Source organism: Condylura cristata, unplaced genomic scaffold (assembly GCF_000260355.1).
Source record: "Condylura cristata isolate star-nosed mole 26May11 unplaced genomic scaffold, ConCri1.0 scaffold00005, whole genome shotgun sequence".
Lineage (NCBI taxonomy): Eukaryota > Metazoa > Chordata > Mammalia > Eulipotyphla > Talpidae > Condylura > Condylura cristata.
The window spans coordinates 11,740,098-11,752,811 of NW_004567106.1; the positions used below are offsets into that span (position 1 = coordinate 11,740,098).

Consider the following 12,714-nt stretch of genomic DNA (forward strand, 5'->3'; position numbering starts at 1 on the left):
TACAGGCCAGAGGAGCAGGGCAGTGACAGGCTTCACAAGAGACAGAATGGGGAGCAGAACAGGCAGATCATTGAAGTATACTGCCGAGGGGAGCAGGAGGCGGGTCAGGAGAGGTCTGCCATGCCATGTGGATCACCTCTGGGGTAGACGGGTATCGAACTCATGCTGAAGTGGCTTTAACTTCTTAGTGCTGCACTTTAACCCACTGCGCCGTGTGTGTGTGTGTGTGTTTGTGTGTGTGTGTGTGTGTGTGAGGGGGATGGGGGGTTTAAAGATTTATCTATACATACAGAACTGGAGTACAGGGCAGAGGTGAGGGGGGTGAGTGGATTCACCAGAGACAGAGTGGGGAGCAGAACAGGCAGACTGAAGAAGTATACTGATGAGGGGAGCAACAGGCAGGTCAGGTCTGCCGCGCCATGTGGATCACTGGGATGGAACTTATACCGCAGTGGCTGTGATAGCTTCATAGCGCTGTGCTTTAACCAGTTGTACCTCCAGGGAGGGTCCATCTGCTTCATTTTTAAGATGTGAGAAGTCATCTCTTAAATATACGAACATGTTAATACAGGCACAGAAAACACTTTTTTTTTTTTTCAAAACCAGTTCATTGCTAAAGATAGGATGGTCTGTTTGTGATTATAGTTAATAACTCAAAGTTCCCAACTTTGGAATGATATAAATCATAAAAAAAAAAAAACATTGATAAAGGTAGCTCTGGAATCTTGCAGTAGTGAAGAGACGGTCCTTCATGTTTAATTTTAATTTAATCATCCTCTGGAAATAAATTTTTCAAGTAACCTGAAGCCTCACTTGACATCAGTAAGAATTCTTCAAGATGAGAGGCTGCTTGCTTCCAACCCATCTCTGCATCTTCTCTGGAATGCTGTCTTCTTCCCAGATGCCTCGGCCAGATTTCTGTTCCCCACACATCTCCAGCTTCCCCTCCTTTTTTCCTTCTCCAAAGAATCTTCTCTCACCACTTCACCCCACTCCCAAGAGGATTGCTCCCTCTTTTCCATTACATGTTTGTATTAGCCACACAAGCAGATCCTGGGAGTATACTGATTTTTAATTCTTTTTTACAAAATCTGAACTCCTATAAGACAAAATCATTTTTTGTATTTCTTTTGCACTTCCTACTCATCAGAGAGATGTATGGTATTTTATTTAAACTGCAAGTTCTCAAAAGACACCTGTCTAAATGAACATGAAATAATGTCAAAAGCATTACACACACACACACACACACACAAACATATCAATTTAGGTCACACACAAAACTGACTACCTAAGATTTCAACTTCCACATCCAGGATAAACATTACCCTCCAATGACTATAAGGACCGCCTATGTAATGAAATTCAAATATTTTAGGCTGGGAATGTTTTACACTGAGTTCCACCCGACTTACCATGTCAGTACCATCACCCATGATCCCAGATTCCCGGATGCCCCCAAGACTAGCTGTCCTTGGCACTCTGTCACTTCTTTGCTTCTTATATGCTGTTTTCTTGGCCTGGGGTTATCTTCCTTTTACCCAAACCTTCTTTTCACTTCTCCTGATAAACACCTATTGGGTTTCAAGTCCCGCTTAACATCGTCACTTCTCTGTAACTTTGATAACCTTCTCCAGGAATATGAAATTAGTCCCACCTCATCTTCCCACATCATCTTGCCAAACTATGTATATAATGCTTACCTACCATAGTTCTATCGTTGCTTGTTGTTGTTGTTTGCTTTATAATGACACACACAGAGTGAGATACTCGTGGTAATAACCACGATTTAAGCATCTTTATACCTCCTATATCGAACACTGTACAAAATGTGCGATAACAACTTCAAACTTTAACTCTTCTCAGAAACATAACCTAAAAAAGCCAGAATTAGACCCATTTAAAACCTCCAGAACCTTTCTTCCCTTATCTGTCTTGGCTGCACAGGTTCTCTTTCCTGCTCCCAGGGTATCTGGTGCAAAGGGCATAATGAAACTGCTCTATAGTGCCCTCAAACTACAGCGGGACCCTCTTAGCACAGATTAAGTTATTTATTAGGGAGAAAAATCAAGTCAGAAAGAAGTCACAGAGAATCAGCAACGCAGTCAGGTTTACAGAGCGCTTACTGCTGATCCATACTTAAAAAGCCCAGCCACCGCAGAGACGTGCTTGGCACAGCCCCCATGGCGCCTTCTTCCCTATTCTTTCCCCACCACAACACCGTCTGCGGTAGATGGTAAACAAGAGATCTTCAGCAAGCTGAGCCAAGGTGGATTTGTGTGGGCACCAAACTATTCAGGCCTGATGAGATCACCAAAACCTTTGCCAGATCCACAATCCCTTCTAGAAACTGCTGATCACTGTTTTCTTTGGGGATGTTTTCCCCTACACCATCCCCTGGAACTCTAAGTCACATGGGACTCTCACTGAAAAGCCAAATAGCTTTAGCCACACCAAGCAAAACTAGTACTTCTCTATCTGGTCCTGAAGATTCCCCCTCAGGCTTCAGGCCCACATACAAAGACCATGTGGGTGGTTCTCCAGAAGCGCCACAGAACGCTTTCCCTCCCTATGTCTACCTGACCAATCCGGTTCACTCTCTTTCCCTCCCTAGATCTACCTGATCAATCCGGTTCATCCTCTTTCCCTCCCTATGTCTACCTGACCAATCCAGTTCACCCTCTTTCCCAATCGGTTCACCCTCTTTCCCAATCCAGTTCACCCTCATATAGATGAGCCTGAGGCAGAGAGTGCATGTAGCTACTGCAAAAGACATTATTCTGTTCTTATCTTCTCTCTAGGCACATGGGCTTCAAAAGGTGGACACAGCTTTTACTGGGAGCCTTTCCAATAGATCACACCAAAAGACCAGTAAGTATCCAAAATGTACTTCTATTGAGAGCTCTAAGGTGTTCCCATTTCTTGTCAGAGAGATGCCCACAAGTATTATGGCTCTAGAAATCAGAAGTTAACAGACAGATCCTAGGTTCCAGGAGTGATTTAATACTTTGTCAGCTCAAGTTAAAAACTCTACATATTTTCTAGGCTCTTTGACCTCTTACCCTGGTGCTCTTCTGCTGGTGATCTTCCAGAATTATATCACTACAGTCTTACAATATAGAGCTTAAGTACTCATACTGAACATTTCTTTGGTTCCCCCATCCACACCTCACCCCAATCATGGTAGCACCCCACACCCAGCAACAGACACTAGTCTAGGTAAGAAACAAGTGGCTTCTCTGTTTTCTGAATTTTCATCATCCAGAATCCTTTTCCAGCTGTGAATCACTAGCCTGTGCTACCCTTTCTGGGATAAAGTAAATTTACAAAAAAAAAAAAAAAAAAAAAACCACACAATCCAAACCTCCTTAATAATTTATCCTTTTCTTCCTCTATCCAAAGTTATTCATATTTCTAATCATTTTCTTTTGAAGTGTGTCTCTCTTGGATTTGAACTATTAGATTTCAAGTTCAATCATTACCTAATGCATATTTAGTCCTGGGCACTTTCATCTAAGTTTTCTCATTGAGTCTTTCCAACATTTTATAATTTCTTATTATGAAAATGTTCAAACATGTACAAAGTAGAGAGAACAGTGTATATAATAAATCCAATATTGCATTTTCCAACTTCAAGAATTATCGTCCAGCTGCACACTCATTTCTCCCACTCCAACAAAACTGGATTATATAAAAGTAAATTTCAGACATCATAATTCCATTTGTAAATACTTCAGTGTTTATCTCTAAGAGAAAAAGGCTATTTAATCAGAATGCCATTAGCTAGTCTAAAAATCAACTGACAACAATTCTTTGATAAATCTGCCAGTGTTCAAATTCCTTGATTTCTTCATCTTTTTTGACAGTAACACATTTTGGAGGAATGTGATGCTCACAGAACTAATCACTTCCTAAGCCACATACATGGTACACCAGAGCAGAACATCAAGTTTCTCTTCTTGGTCTCTTTATATACAGCACAGCTGCCTGTTTATAATATTCAAAAGGGAGCAAAGATAAATCTTTCTGAATTATCTTTACAAAAGTGGTATTTTCATTATTTTTGAATAATTTAATTTCAGTTGAATAACTCTGAAAGTGATTCAGTATTTGAGATCTGAGGAAGTTTTATTACAGTTTTAATCATGCAGGGCCTGATGTCACAAAGTAGGTGAAAGGACAAGAAATTAAGGAAGTAAACTTTTACAATCTAGCGTCTACAATAACTCATAGTGAGGTCTCTTCAGAAGGCACCACTGTTGGAATAAAATGATGATGATGATGATGATGATGTGATGACAATAATGATGGGCTTTGATCAAGGAGAGACAAAGTTAGTCCTCGCTGAGTGAATGAAGGATTTAAAGATCTTTACAAATTTTAGGAGATAAAGCATATCATCAAACTGCACAGATCAATCCTGAAAAAGTTAAATGAATTACAAGACAATCTATAAGGAACTCTATTTCAATGCCCAATACCATGTGAGATAAAAGAAATTAAAATTTAAACTATGTCGCCATCACAAACAATCATCTATATGTTTCCAGAATGTTTTAAAAAAGAGATATAATTGTAAAGGATTGCTTTCTTAAATCTTAAGTAAGGACACTTTGGGGGATTTTAAAAAAACATAACAATGAAATAAGGAGCTGCTTGAAATAATCTTTAAAAGTTACAGAACACAAATCAAGTAAGAAACGAAATAGATTCCTTTATACTGACCTTCAAAAATATTGTTCTAAGCTCAGCTGGATCTGCTCTCTTGGTTAAAGCCACCTATAAATAAACATAAAAATGTTTATATTATTAGAACAAAGCTGAAAAATCAAGCTAGCAGACTGAAAGAAAATAAACTTCAGGTTAGAAATTAGTGGATTTCATTTTTGTTCTTAAACACCAACTTTCCCCAGTGCATAAACTACTCCCTGGATTTTAAATTAGAATCCTTATGTGGCTTCTGGAATGATAACATTCTGTGCATGAAACCAGTAAAGCTTCTAATATCTGGTTTAATATATATATCTTTTTTTTTTTCCAAAAAAGAAGTAGAAAAAGAAAGAAAAGTTGAAACAGATTTGTAACAACCTGGTATTTTTTCACTATACTCTAGGGTGACCCCATACCCTTTCACCAGGGAATAGTGAATATTAAAGTACAATTTGCTTGTTAACTATATAAGAGAACATAGTTCTTAAAGGAGTTAGAGAACAAGCAAATCATATTATCAAACAGAAGGGAATTACTTCCCACAGCTCCACCATGAAGAGGGATGAATGCCTAATTATCTGGGCATGCCCAGCACAGTGTCCTCTTCTTCCTGACTTATAATTTAAGAAATTAGAAGTCTCCAAAGGTACGACTATTATTCTTCACATTCTAGAAATACAAGGGACTGTGGTCACCTTCCAAGAGCAAAATTTGACAGATTAACTCGGAATAGGTGTTATGCTTAATTCTCCAGCCCACAAAGTCCAAAAACATCACTGGGGAAAAAGCAAGACAAACTTGAACATGGCTGCCCCAGGCCAACACAAAAGAGTCCTTATGTGGAAGCAAACAGTGGGCTTATTCAGCATCTCATCACCCAGTCCTGCTGGCCAAAAGCGTCATGAGACTGAATTCTCACCAAGCACAGCGTCACCCCATGATGCAGCCAAGAAGGGGCTCCTGGAACCACCCCAACACTGGAGCAATGTCCCTATCCATGGGGAGATTTATGCAAATTGTTCTAAATCCCTCTGTGTGTTTGCACAGGCTTTTCTGAGATCTTTGGACAATATGTTCTCTGTGTCTATATGTGGAGCTGCCTGCACTCCTTGGCTTGCCACTGTCAGGAATAACTTTATTAACTTGTCACTCAATGGGAGAGGTAGCCTTTCTGAAACCAGTCGGTAGTCACCTTATTCCCCAAAACAAGACTGATAGCTCTTCTAATCATAGCTGAGTGCCTGTAACCACCAATACTATTTTTAGCCATGAAAATGTTTTAATCTTTTTAAAAACCTGAAATAGTTAGTGTTCTTTGCTAGTGAGTTAAGGAGGATAAAACAGTCTGTGACCTAACTTAAGACTGATGGTAGTGCTAGCCTAAAGGTTTCAGGAGAGGATGTCTTCCTTTCAGGTCGATATTCTGAGAAAAGTGGGGTAGGATGGACACTACTGAGGAACACGGGCCAGCATAAAACCGCCACAATCCTCTTCAAGAACAGAGAAATTCCACCAGAGTCCTGCTTCTCAAGACACACCTACATAAGTAACTTTTATATTTTAAGGCATACAGTGACCCCAGATTCTGAACTGGTTTTTCTTTTAAAAGCAAAGGAGCATTTCCACAAAGTGAACTATTCTTATTCTATTTGAATACCACATCCTTTAAAATCTAATTAATTCACTATGCCATGCATTTCATAAAGCTTTCCTGGGCAAGTTCACTATTTCAGAGTCAACTCCCTCTGCCATACCCCCCACTGCATTCTTCTACTACTATTTTACTGTGGTTAAAATACGCATTCAGTGCTCACCAAGGGGACTACATCCTGAAAGAGAAACAAAGCTTGCACTTTGTTAGCGCTCCACGGTCTAGGACACAGGAGAGAAAAACTCCATGTAGTGAACCTACACAGATAACTCATACCACCTAATATGTATAAAACACTTTACATTTTTCAAATCATACCTGTTACCTCATTGGGTCCTCACAGAAAATCTGAGTTACATCTAGAGACTACTATTGCCCTAATTTACAGGAGGGGAAACTAAGGCTCACAAGAGATCAACTATTTCCCTAAAAGTAGGATTAGGCACAGATCTGTGCTTACATTTCTGCTTGATATCAGATCTTCCATCTTCTACTGTGTTACCTTTTTACTGAATCATATTATGGCAGCTTCAAAATGGCTATCATTAATATAATATAGGTCATGTCTAGAAATCAAGATATCAATTTCTCCCTAACAAAACCCGCTATAGTGTCTACCCAGAATGTGTTTAAGAACACAACTTTTGTGTCAGACTGCCCTCAACTGGGAAGCAGGCCTAACCTCTAAACTCACTGGTTGTGTGCAACCTTGAGTTGATTCCAGGCTTCTCAAGCTTATTTTTGTTATCTATAAAATGGAAAGTCCTGGATGGCTGCAACATGCCAGGGATAATCACATAAAATTCTTAGCACCAAAAGGGCCACAGTTAACGCTCTCAAAAAATGGTATCTGATACTTGTATTACTTATTGAAAGGTCTACCATTTTTATTCCTAAAAAAAATTCTAAATGAAGAGTAACCTGTCTTAAAAACTTAAAAGGACAAAATTAGAAGGGGAAAAGGAATAGGAACTCATGGATCTTCAAAAACATTCACCAAACCACTACACTAACATTGAGGTCTTCCTAAATCATCGTGTTCTCTGCCATCCCAACCCTATCTGGTAATATTTCTTGAAAACAGACCCAAGTTCCTTTTATAGGAAAAGGTCACTGACATGAAAGAGTTTTTCTGGGGGTTAAGGAGATCTGTATTAGATCCTGGGTATATTCCCTATAAGCACATATAACTACGGTTCAATAGGGAACAGATTCTGAAAAAAGTATTACCAGACTCCTGGGCTTCAGCTCTGCACTAATTCTATGTCCCCAAAACTGGTGTGGCTAATAGAAATTCCATTTCCACTTTCACTTCCCATTCTTTCATATTTTGGCATCACTGCAATGAAAGAACATTTACACAACATAAAGTGATAGTCAGAAGTGCCAGTATCCTGAAGGTGTCCTGGTAGCAAAACCAATGCCCATGAAATTCTCTGAACGGGAAAGGGGGGCACAGAACCACAGCTGCTCTGTTTAAACTCATTCAGCTCAGCACTTCAGCGTGTGCACTCTTCATCAAACTAACCTTGGTTCATTCTTGGATTTAGAAGACATAACAAACTTTAGTTTCCAGAAGGCTAATTTTCTTTGTTATAAATTTTTTTCACATATTAATAATACATAAATGTTTACAGCTACCATTATCGCCATTTAATTTTCATCATTATTTACCTGAATTTGCACTTATATGAGTAGATTCCACCCTACACCAAAATTTTTATATCAAGATAAATTTACCTAAAGTAACTGATTTCCAAGCATAACTGAGTACTATATCACCAAATAGGAATATTTGCAATTTAAATCAATACAACAATTTTACACTCCAATAACATTAACTTCAAGCTAAGCCTAACAGAAAAAGAGGGGGAATGGGGTTAGAATCAGAAACACTACACATTATATGTTTTGTCCATAAAGTGGAGACATCTATCATTATTTAACTTTAGGATGGAAATGTCAGGCCAATTTCATCATTCTGTATTCCAAATGGCAAAATTTGAGGATCTCTGAATATGTGAAACTTTTGACAAAATAAGCATCAGATATAATAGCTTAAGTAAGTTATCAATAGTATTTACAAAACATATATACTAGCAAGATAAGGCAAGAAATATAAACAACAAAACTTCAATGATTGATTTTAAAAGGAGATGAGTGGCAAGGAGAACAGAAATTATCTTTTGGAACAAATAAATTTACTCCATTTAATGCACTAGAGCAGCCAAAAATAAGAGGGTCCCAGAAAGTAATTCAACATGTAAGTCTTATTTTAAAAACTAGTTTTCTTACACAGAAACAAGCTGCAATGGTGGGTTCAATACTTTAACTGCAGTGATACAGAATTATACAAGCAAAGAACTTGCTAGGTCTAATAGAGGGCAGTGGGGACATAAACAAAAACCCTAAATACAATGAGGGATACTAACTTGAAGAAGAAAATATAAAGAAAAGCTTTCACACTGGAAAGCTCTGGAGATGCAAGACCATGATATCCTTGAAACTATCTGAGTCTTTTATATTCCCAGCTCCAGCAAAGAATGGAAATACTCCCAAAATGTGTAAGAACAAACTCTTCCAAGTGAACAAAAATTAGATCTTCACAATGAAAATAAGAAGCTTCCTTGAAACCAGTAGTCCTCAGTGTGTGGTTACTGGACCATTACCATCATCTGGGTACTTTTAGAAATGCAAACTGTCACAGCCACACATTGAATTGAAAATAGCAATCTAAAGGGAACAATCCTCCAGGTGATCCTGAAGCTAAAAATTTAATAGCATCATAGGATAATGTGCACATATAACTGACTATGACTGAGATTCTCAGCTCCAGTTGCACACTGGAGTCACCTGAGAGGTTCTGAGGTTTTATCGATACCAAGACGTGTCATATTAGAATGCAAAAGCCAAGTGAATTAGAATCTCTAGAATGGCTTTCTTTAGAGTCCCACCATAATGTTTGGCTGAGCTGAGAACTACTAGGTTAGAGCCGAAGGTCCCAACCTCAGTAAGTACTTAACCAAGTGTACAACACAGCCTTCACTAAGTAGTATTTCCCCACCACCCTCCCAAACCCAAAAGGTCTGAAAGCCAAGACAAGCACAGGCTTACACTGAAAATTTTACTGTCATGATATAATTACTAACACAATTTATGAAATAAAGACCAGAAGTAGCAGCTCATGAAAAGCAGATATGGGGTGAGCATGTGCATGTGTGTTTCTGCAGAGACAGCATACACAGGCAGGGGAAGGAGAAATGGGCCTATATGGCCCTTGCACATGAGGAAGTCACTGTACTAGGTGGACCTGCAGTTCAATGGAGAGAGAGCACTATGGTGTAAAACATAACAACTCAAACACTGAGGCAATCCTTTCTTTCTAGCTGTTGTCTTATACTACAGAGACTATAAAGTTAACCTACATTTCTCAGACTCTCTTGCAGCTATGTGGCATAGGTGCTATCAATTAAATGAAGCTAGGTGAGATTGGAAAGGCAAAATTTGGGTAAGCAATGATTTGGAGGCTGGGAACTGAGCTTCTGCTATTTCTGCCAGCAAGCATTATCACTGGAAGTGTCCAATTTTCCTGTGGCAACCCCCTGCCTGTGTCATTTGGCAGGTAGATTCCTGACACTACAAGAGAAAAGTGCTCCCTTGGTGGCCTGTTCTGCTCTGAGGTTCTGGAAATCATTCCTGAGAGCCCAAACTAAGGTCTGTTTCTTCACTTTCCCAACAAATTCTGTAAGCTATTTAATACCCTGTAATAAATCTCCCTCTGCTTAAACCAGCTAGAAGGGATTCTGTTCTCTGCAAGTGAACCTTGACTGATACAATCAGTAATTGCAAAAGAAAGTTTGGAGTTCCCCAAAACCACAGCCACAGTTACTATTAGTTCAAAAGGAAGAAAGCAAAAGGTATCGCACCAATTTGAGAAAAATAATTTCTTATTGAATTCATGGAGCCACTTAATCCTAACAGTTTCCCTAATTCTAATAAAAGCAGTACTTATAAAAAAGCTACTGAAATATAAGTTAGTTTACAAGCAAATGCCATGTTAAGCAATCTTCAAACCACATTTTTGTGTAATCAACCCTCAAAAGTCCGTATCATTCAACAGCTGACTTATAGAGCATTAGACACCACAAATGTTAACTTGCTAGGTAATTACACAAGCAGGTCATTTCAGGGTGCTGGAAATGTTTATCAGAGGATTCAACAGGTTGTGAAATGCATTGAATTTAACTTTCCATTGTTGTAGGCAATGGAAAGCCAGCACCATTAAATTCTGATATTAAGAAATAGAATATAACAGTTAAGAAATGATATAACAGCGGTAGACTCTGTTATGCCAAAATAGTTTTAACCCCACTAATTTTAGATTTCATTACTTTTAAGGTAAAGCAAACATTCCAGTAAAGATTGCCAAGAGTAAAGCCTGACAAGAGATAGTCAGAGTCTTTTCTGAAACAGAGTCTTTTGTAACCTTGAAAAATTCAATAATCTTCTATTAATATTTTCAAATCCCCAGGGACAAACAATGCTTTGTCACCCCAACATAGGCAGGCATCACCAACTTTAGAGTAAAGATAGCAGTATGTTGCTAACTTTGTAACCTTGAAAAATTCAATTAACATATCCAAGTTTTAGTTCCCTACCTATAAAGTAGCAAAATGACAACTATTAGCTAATCTTAAAAATATATAAACTGGAAAAACAGATATGTGGTATTTCTAATCCCAAATATAATAGGAGGCAAAGAGATCCAATATGTATTCAATAGAGAAAGCAAAAACAAAACATGACCTGTTAAGAAAAAGTTTATTAAATTCTACTGGGTAATTACAGTCCTGTTAAGAAGGCGGGATAATCAGTTTGAGGCCAAGGCTCTACTAATGATGCCACAAAATTATTTCAGAATTACTAGGTGAGAAATCTTCCCAGGCTCCCACACAAAAGCATGAAAACATCACATACAAGAACTTCTTCATGTGACCCACTTCCAAATCAAAGTCTTAGCAGTGAGTATCTAATGGGGAGTTCTAGATCGTGAGCCTATATCCCAGCCACAGGGAAAATGGGAATTGGGTTCTTACTCCTACATTCAGAGAGGTAGGCTGTATAATTTTCACCAATTTAACATAGTTAGCAAAAGTTGATAGGGAGACTTCTGGTCTCCAGTCTAGCATGTAAGAAGCTTGGAAGAAGCCACTCCTTCCTAACAAGTATACAGAAGAAAAACTGTAGAATCAACATCTTTTCTGTGATCTTAGGGAATTAAGGTCCTCAGGAAAATCACTGATCTCAAAATAGGAGAGACAGAAAGGCAGAACCAGAAAATCACCACTTACCACAGCAGAAATCCATGAGCTAAAAAAAACACCTGAGGGGATCAGTGTCAGAGTAGGAAAGCCTAAACCATACATACCAAATTGCTAGAGCCTCATTGCAGACAGGACTGTGATTTTAAAACAGCCTAGACATCAGGCTTCTCCACTTTAGTGAATTTTACTTTCTGGAACTCAACCAAGTTCTCACTGTAAATATTGGAGAAAGCCTGCCTTGCTCTCCCAGCTGAAGAAGGGGTAAAGGAACCACTCTGAAATGACTACTAGCACATCCTGTTCAAGGTATGCCCTGAGGAAAAATGATTTATTAATAAGTCTAACCTGCCAGAGCATTATCATCAGAATCTAACTAACATGAAAGAAGGTAAATATCAACGCCAGCCATCTCTAGCCATCCTCTCCCATCTAAGTAGGTGGGAGACAAAAAGACACCCAACAAAAGACATTTGGTGAAGTGCACTCTGACCAGGGACACAGGCTGTCCCTAGAAGACTCAAAGGATCATAGGTTCCCATCATAGGATGCTAGAACACACTTTGTGGACACTCATCACTGCATTTCTCAAGCTCTACTTAAAATGGTTCCTTTTATCCACTACATCATGTCCTGCTTAAGAAGAAAAAAATTGTTTAAGGCATACCAAATAGAAAAAACACAATTTGAAGAGACAGAACAATCATCAAAACCAGACTCAGGTAATATCAGCAATGCTCAAATGATCATACCAGGAATTTAAAACCTGATGAAAATATTAAGCTCTCTACCAGATAAAGTAGACAGCATGGAAGTACAGACAGACATATAAGGCACAGATGAAAATTTTAATTAAAAAATTGCATTGAGAATCTAAAGCCGCTTCCTCATGAGTTCGATTCCTGCCTGCTCCGGAGGTGACCACGTGGTGTGGCAGACCTCTCCTAACCCGCCCGCTGCTCCCCTCAGCAGTGTACTTCGTCTATCTGCCTGTTCTGTTCCCCACTCTGTCTCTGGTGAAGCCTCTCACCG

The 12,714-nt window shown here is 38.8% G+C and overlaps 1 protein-coding gene across 2 annotated transcripts in view; it reads right to left on the reverse strand.

Moving 5' to 3' along the window:
- The window catches only part of SLC25A13 (solute carrier family 25 (aspartate/glutamate carrier), member 13), a 171,996-nt gene that overhangs the window by 141,558 nt on the left and 17,724 nt on the right, over positions 1-12,714 (reverse strand). Inside the window, exons 1-2 of one of the 2 annotated variants that reach the window (XM_012721067.1) lie at positions 5,406-5,442; positions 4,726-4,779 (exon numbers count right to left, since the gene is read on the reverse strand). Coding sequence is in view for 1 of the 2 variants with exons in the window: in XM_004676710.1 (XP_004676767.1) it covers positions 4,726-4,779 (54 nt within the window). In the remaining variant the exon portion in view is untranslated. Of the gene's footprint in view, positions 1-4,725; positions 4,780-5,405; positions 5,443-12,714 lie in introns of those variants that run through there. The other variant, XM_004676710.1, reaches the window with a different exon arrangement.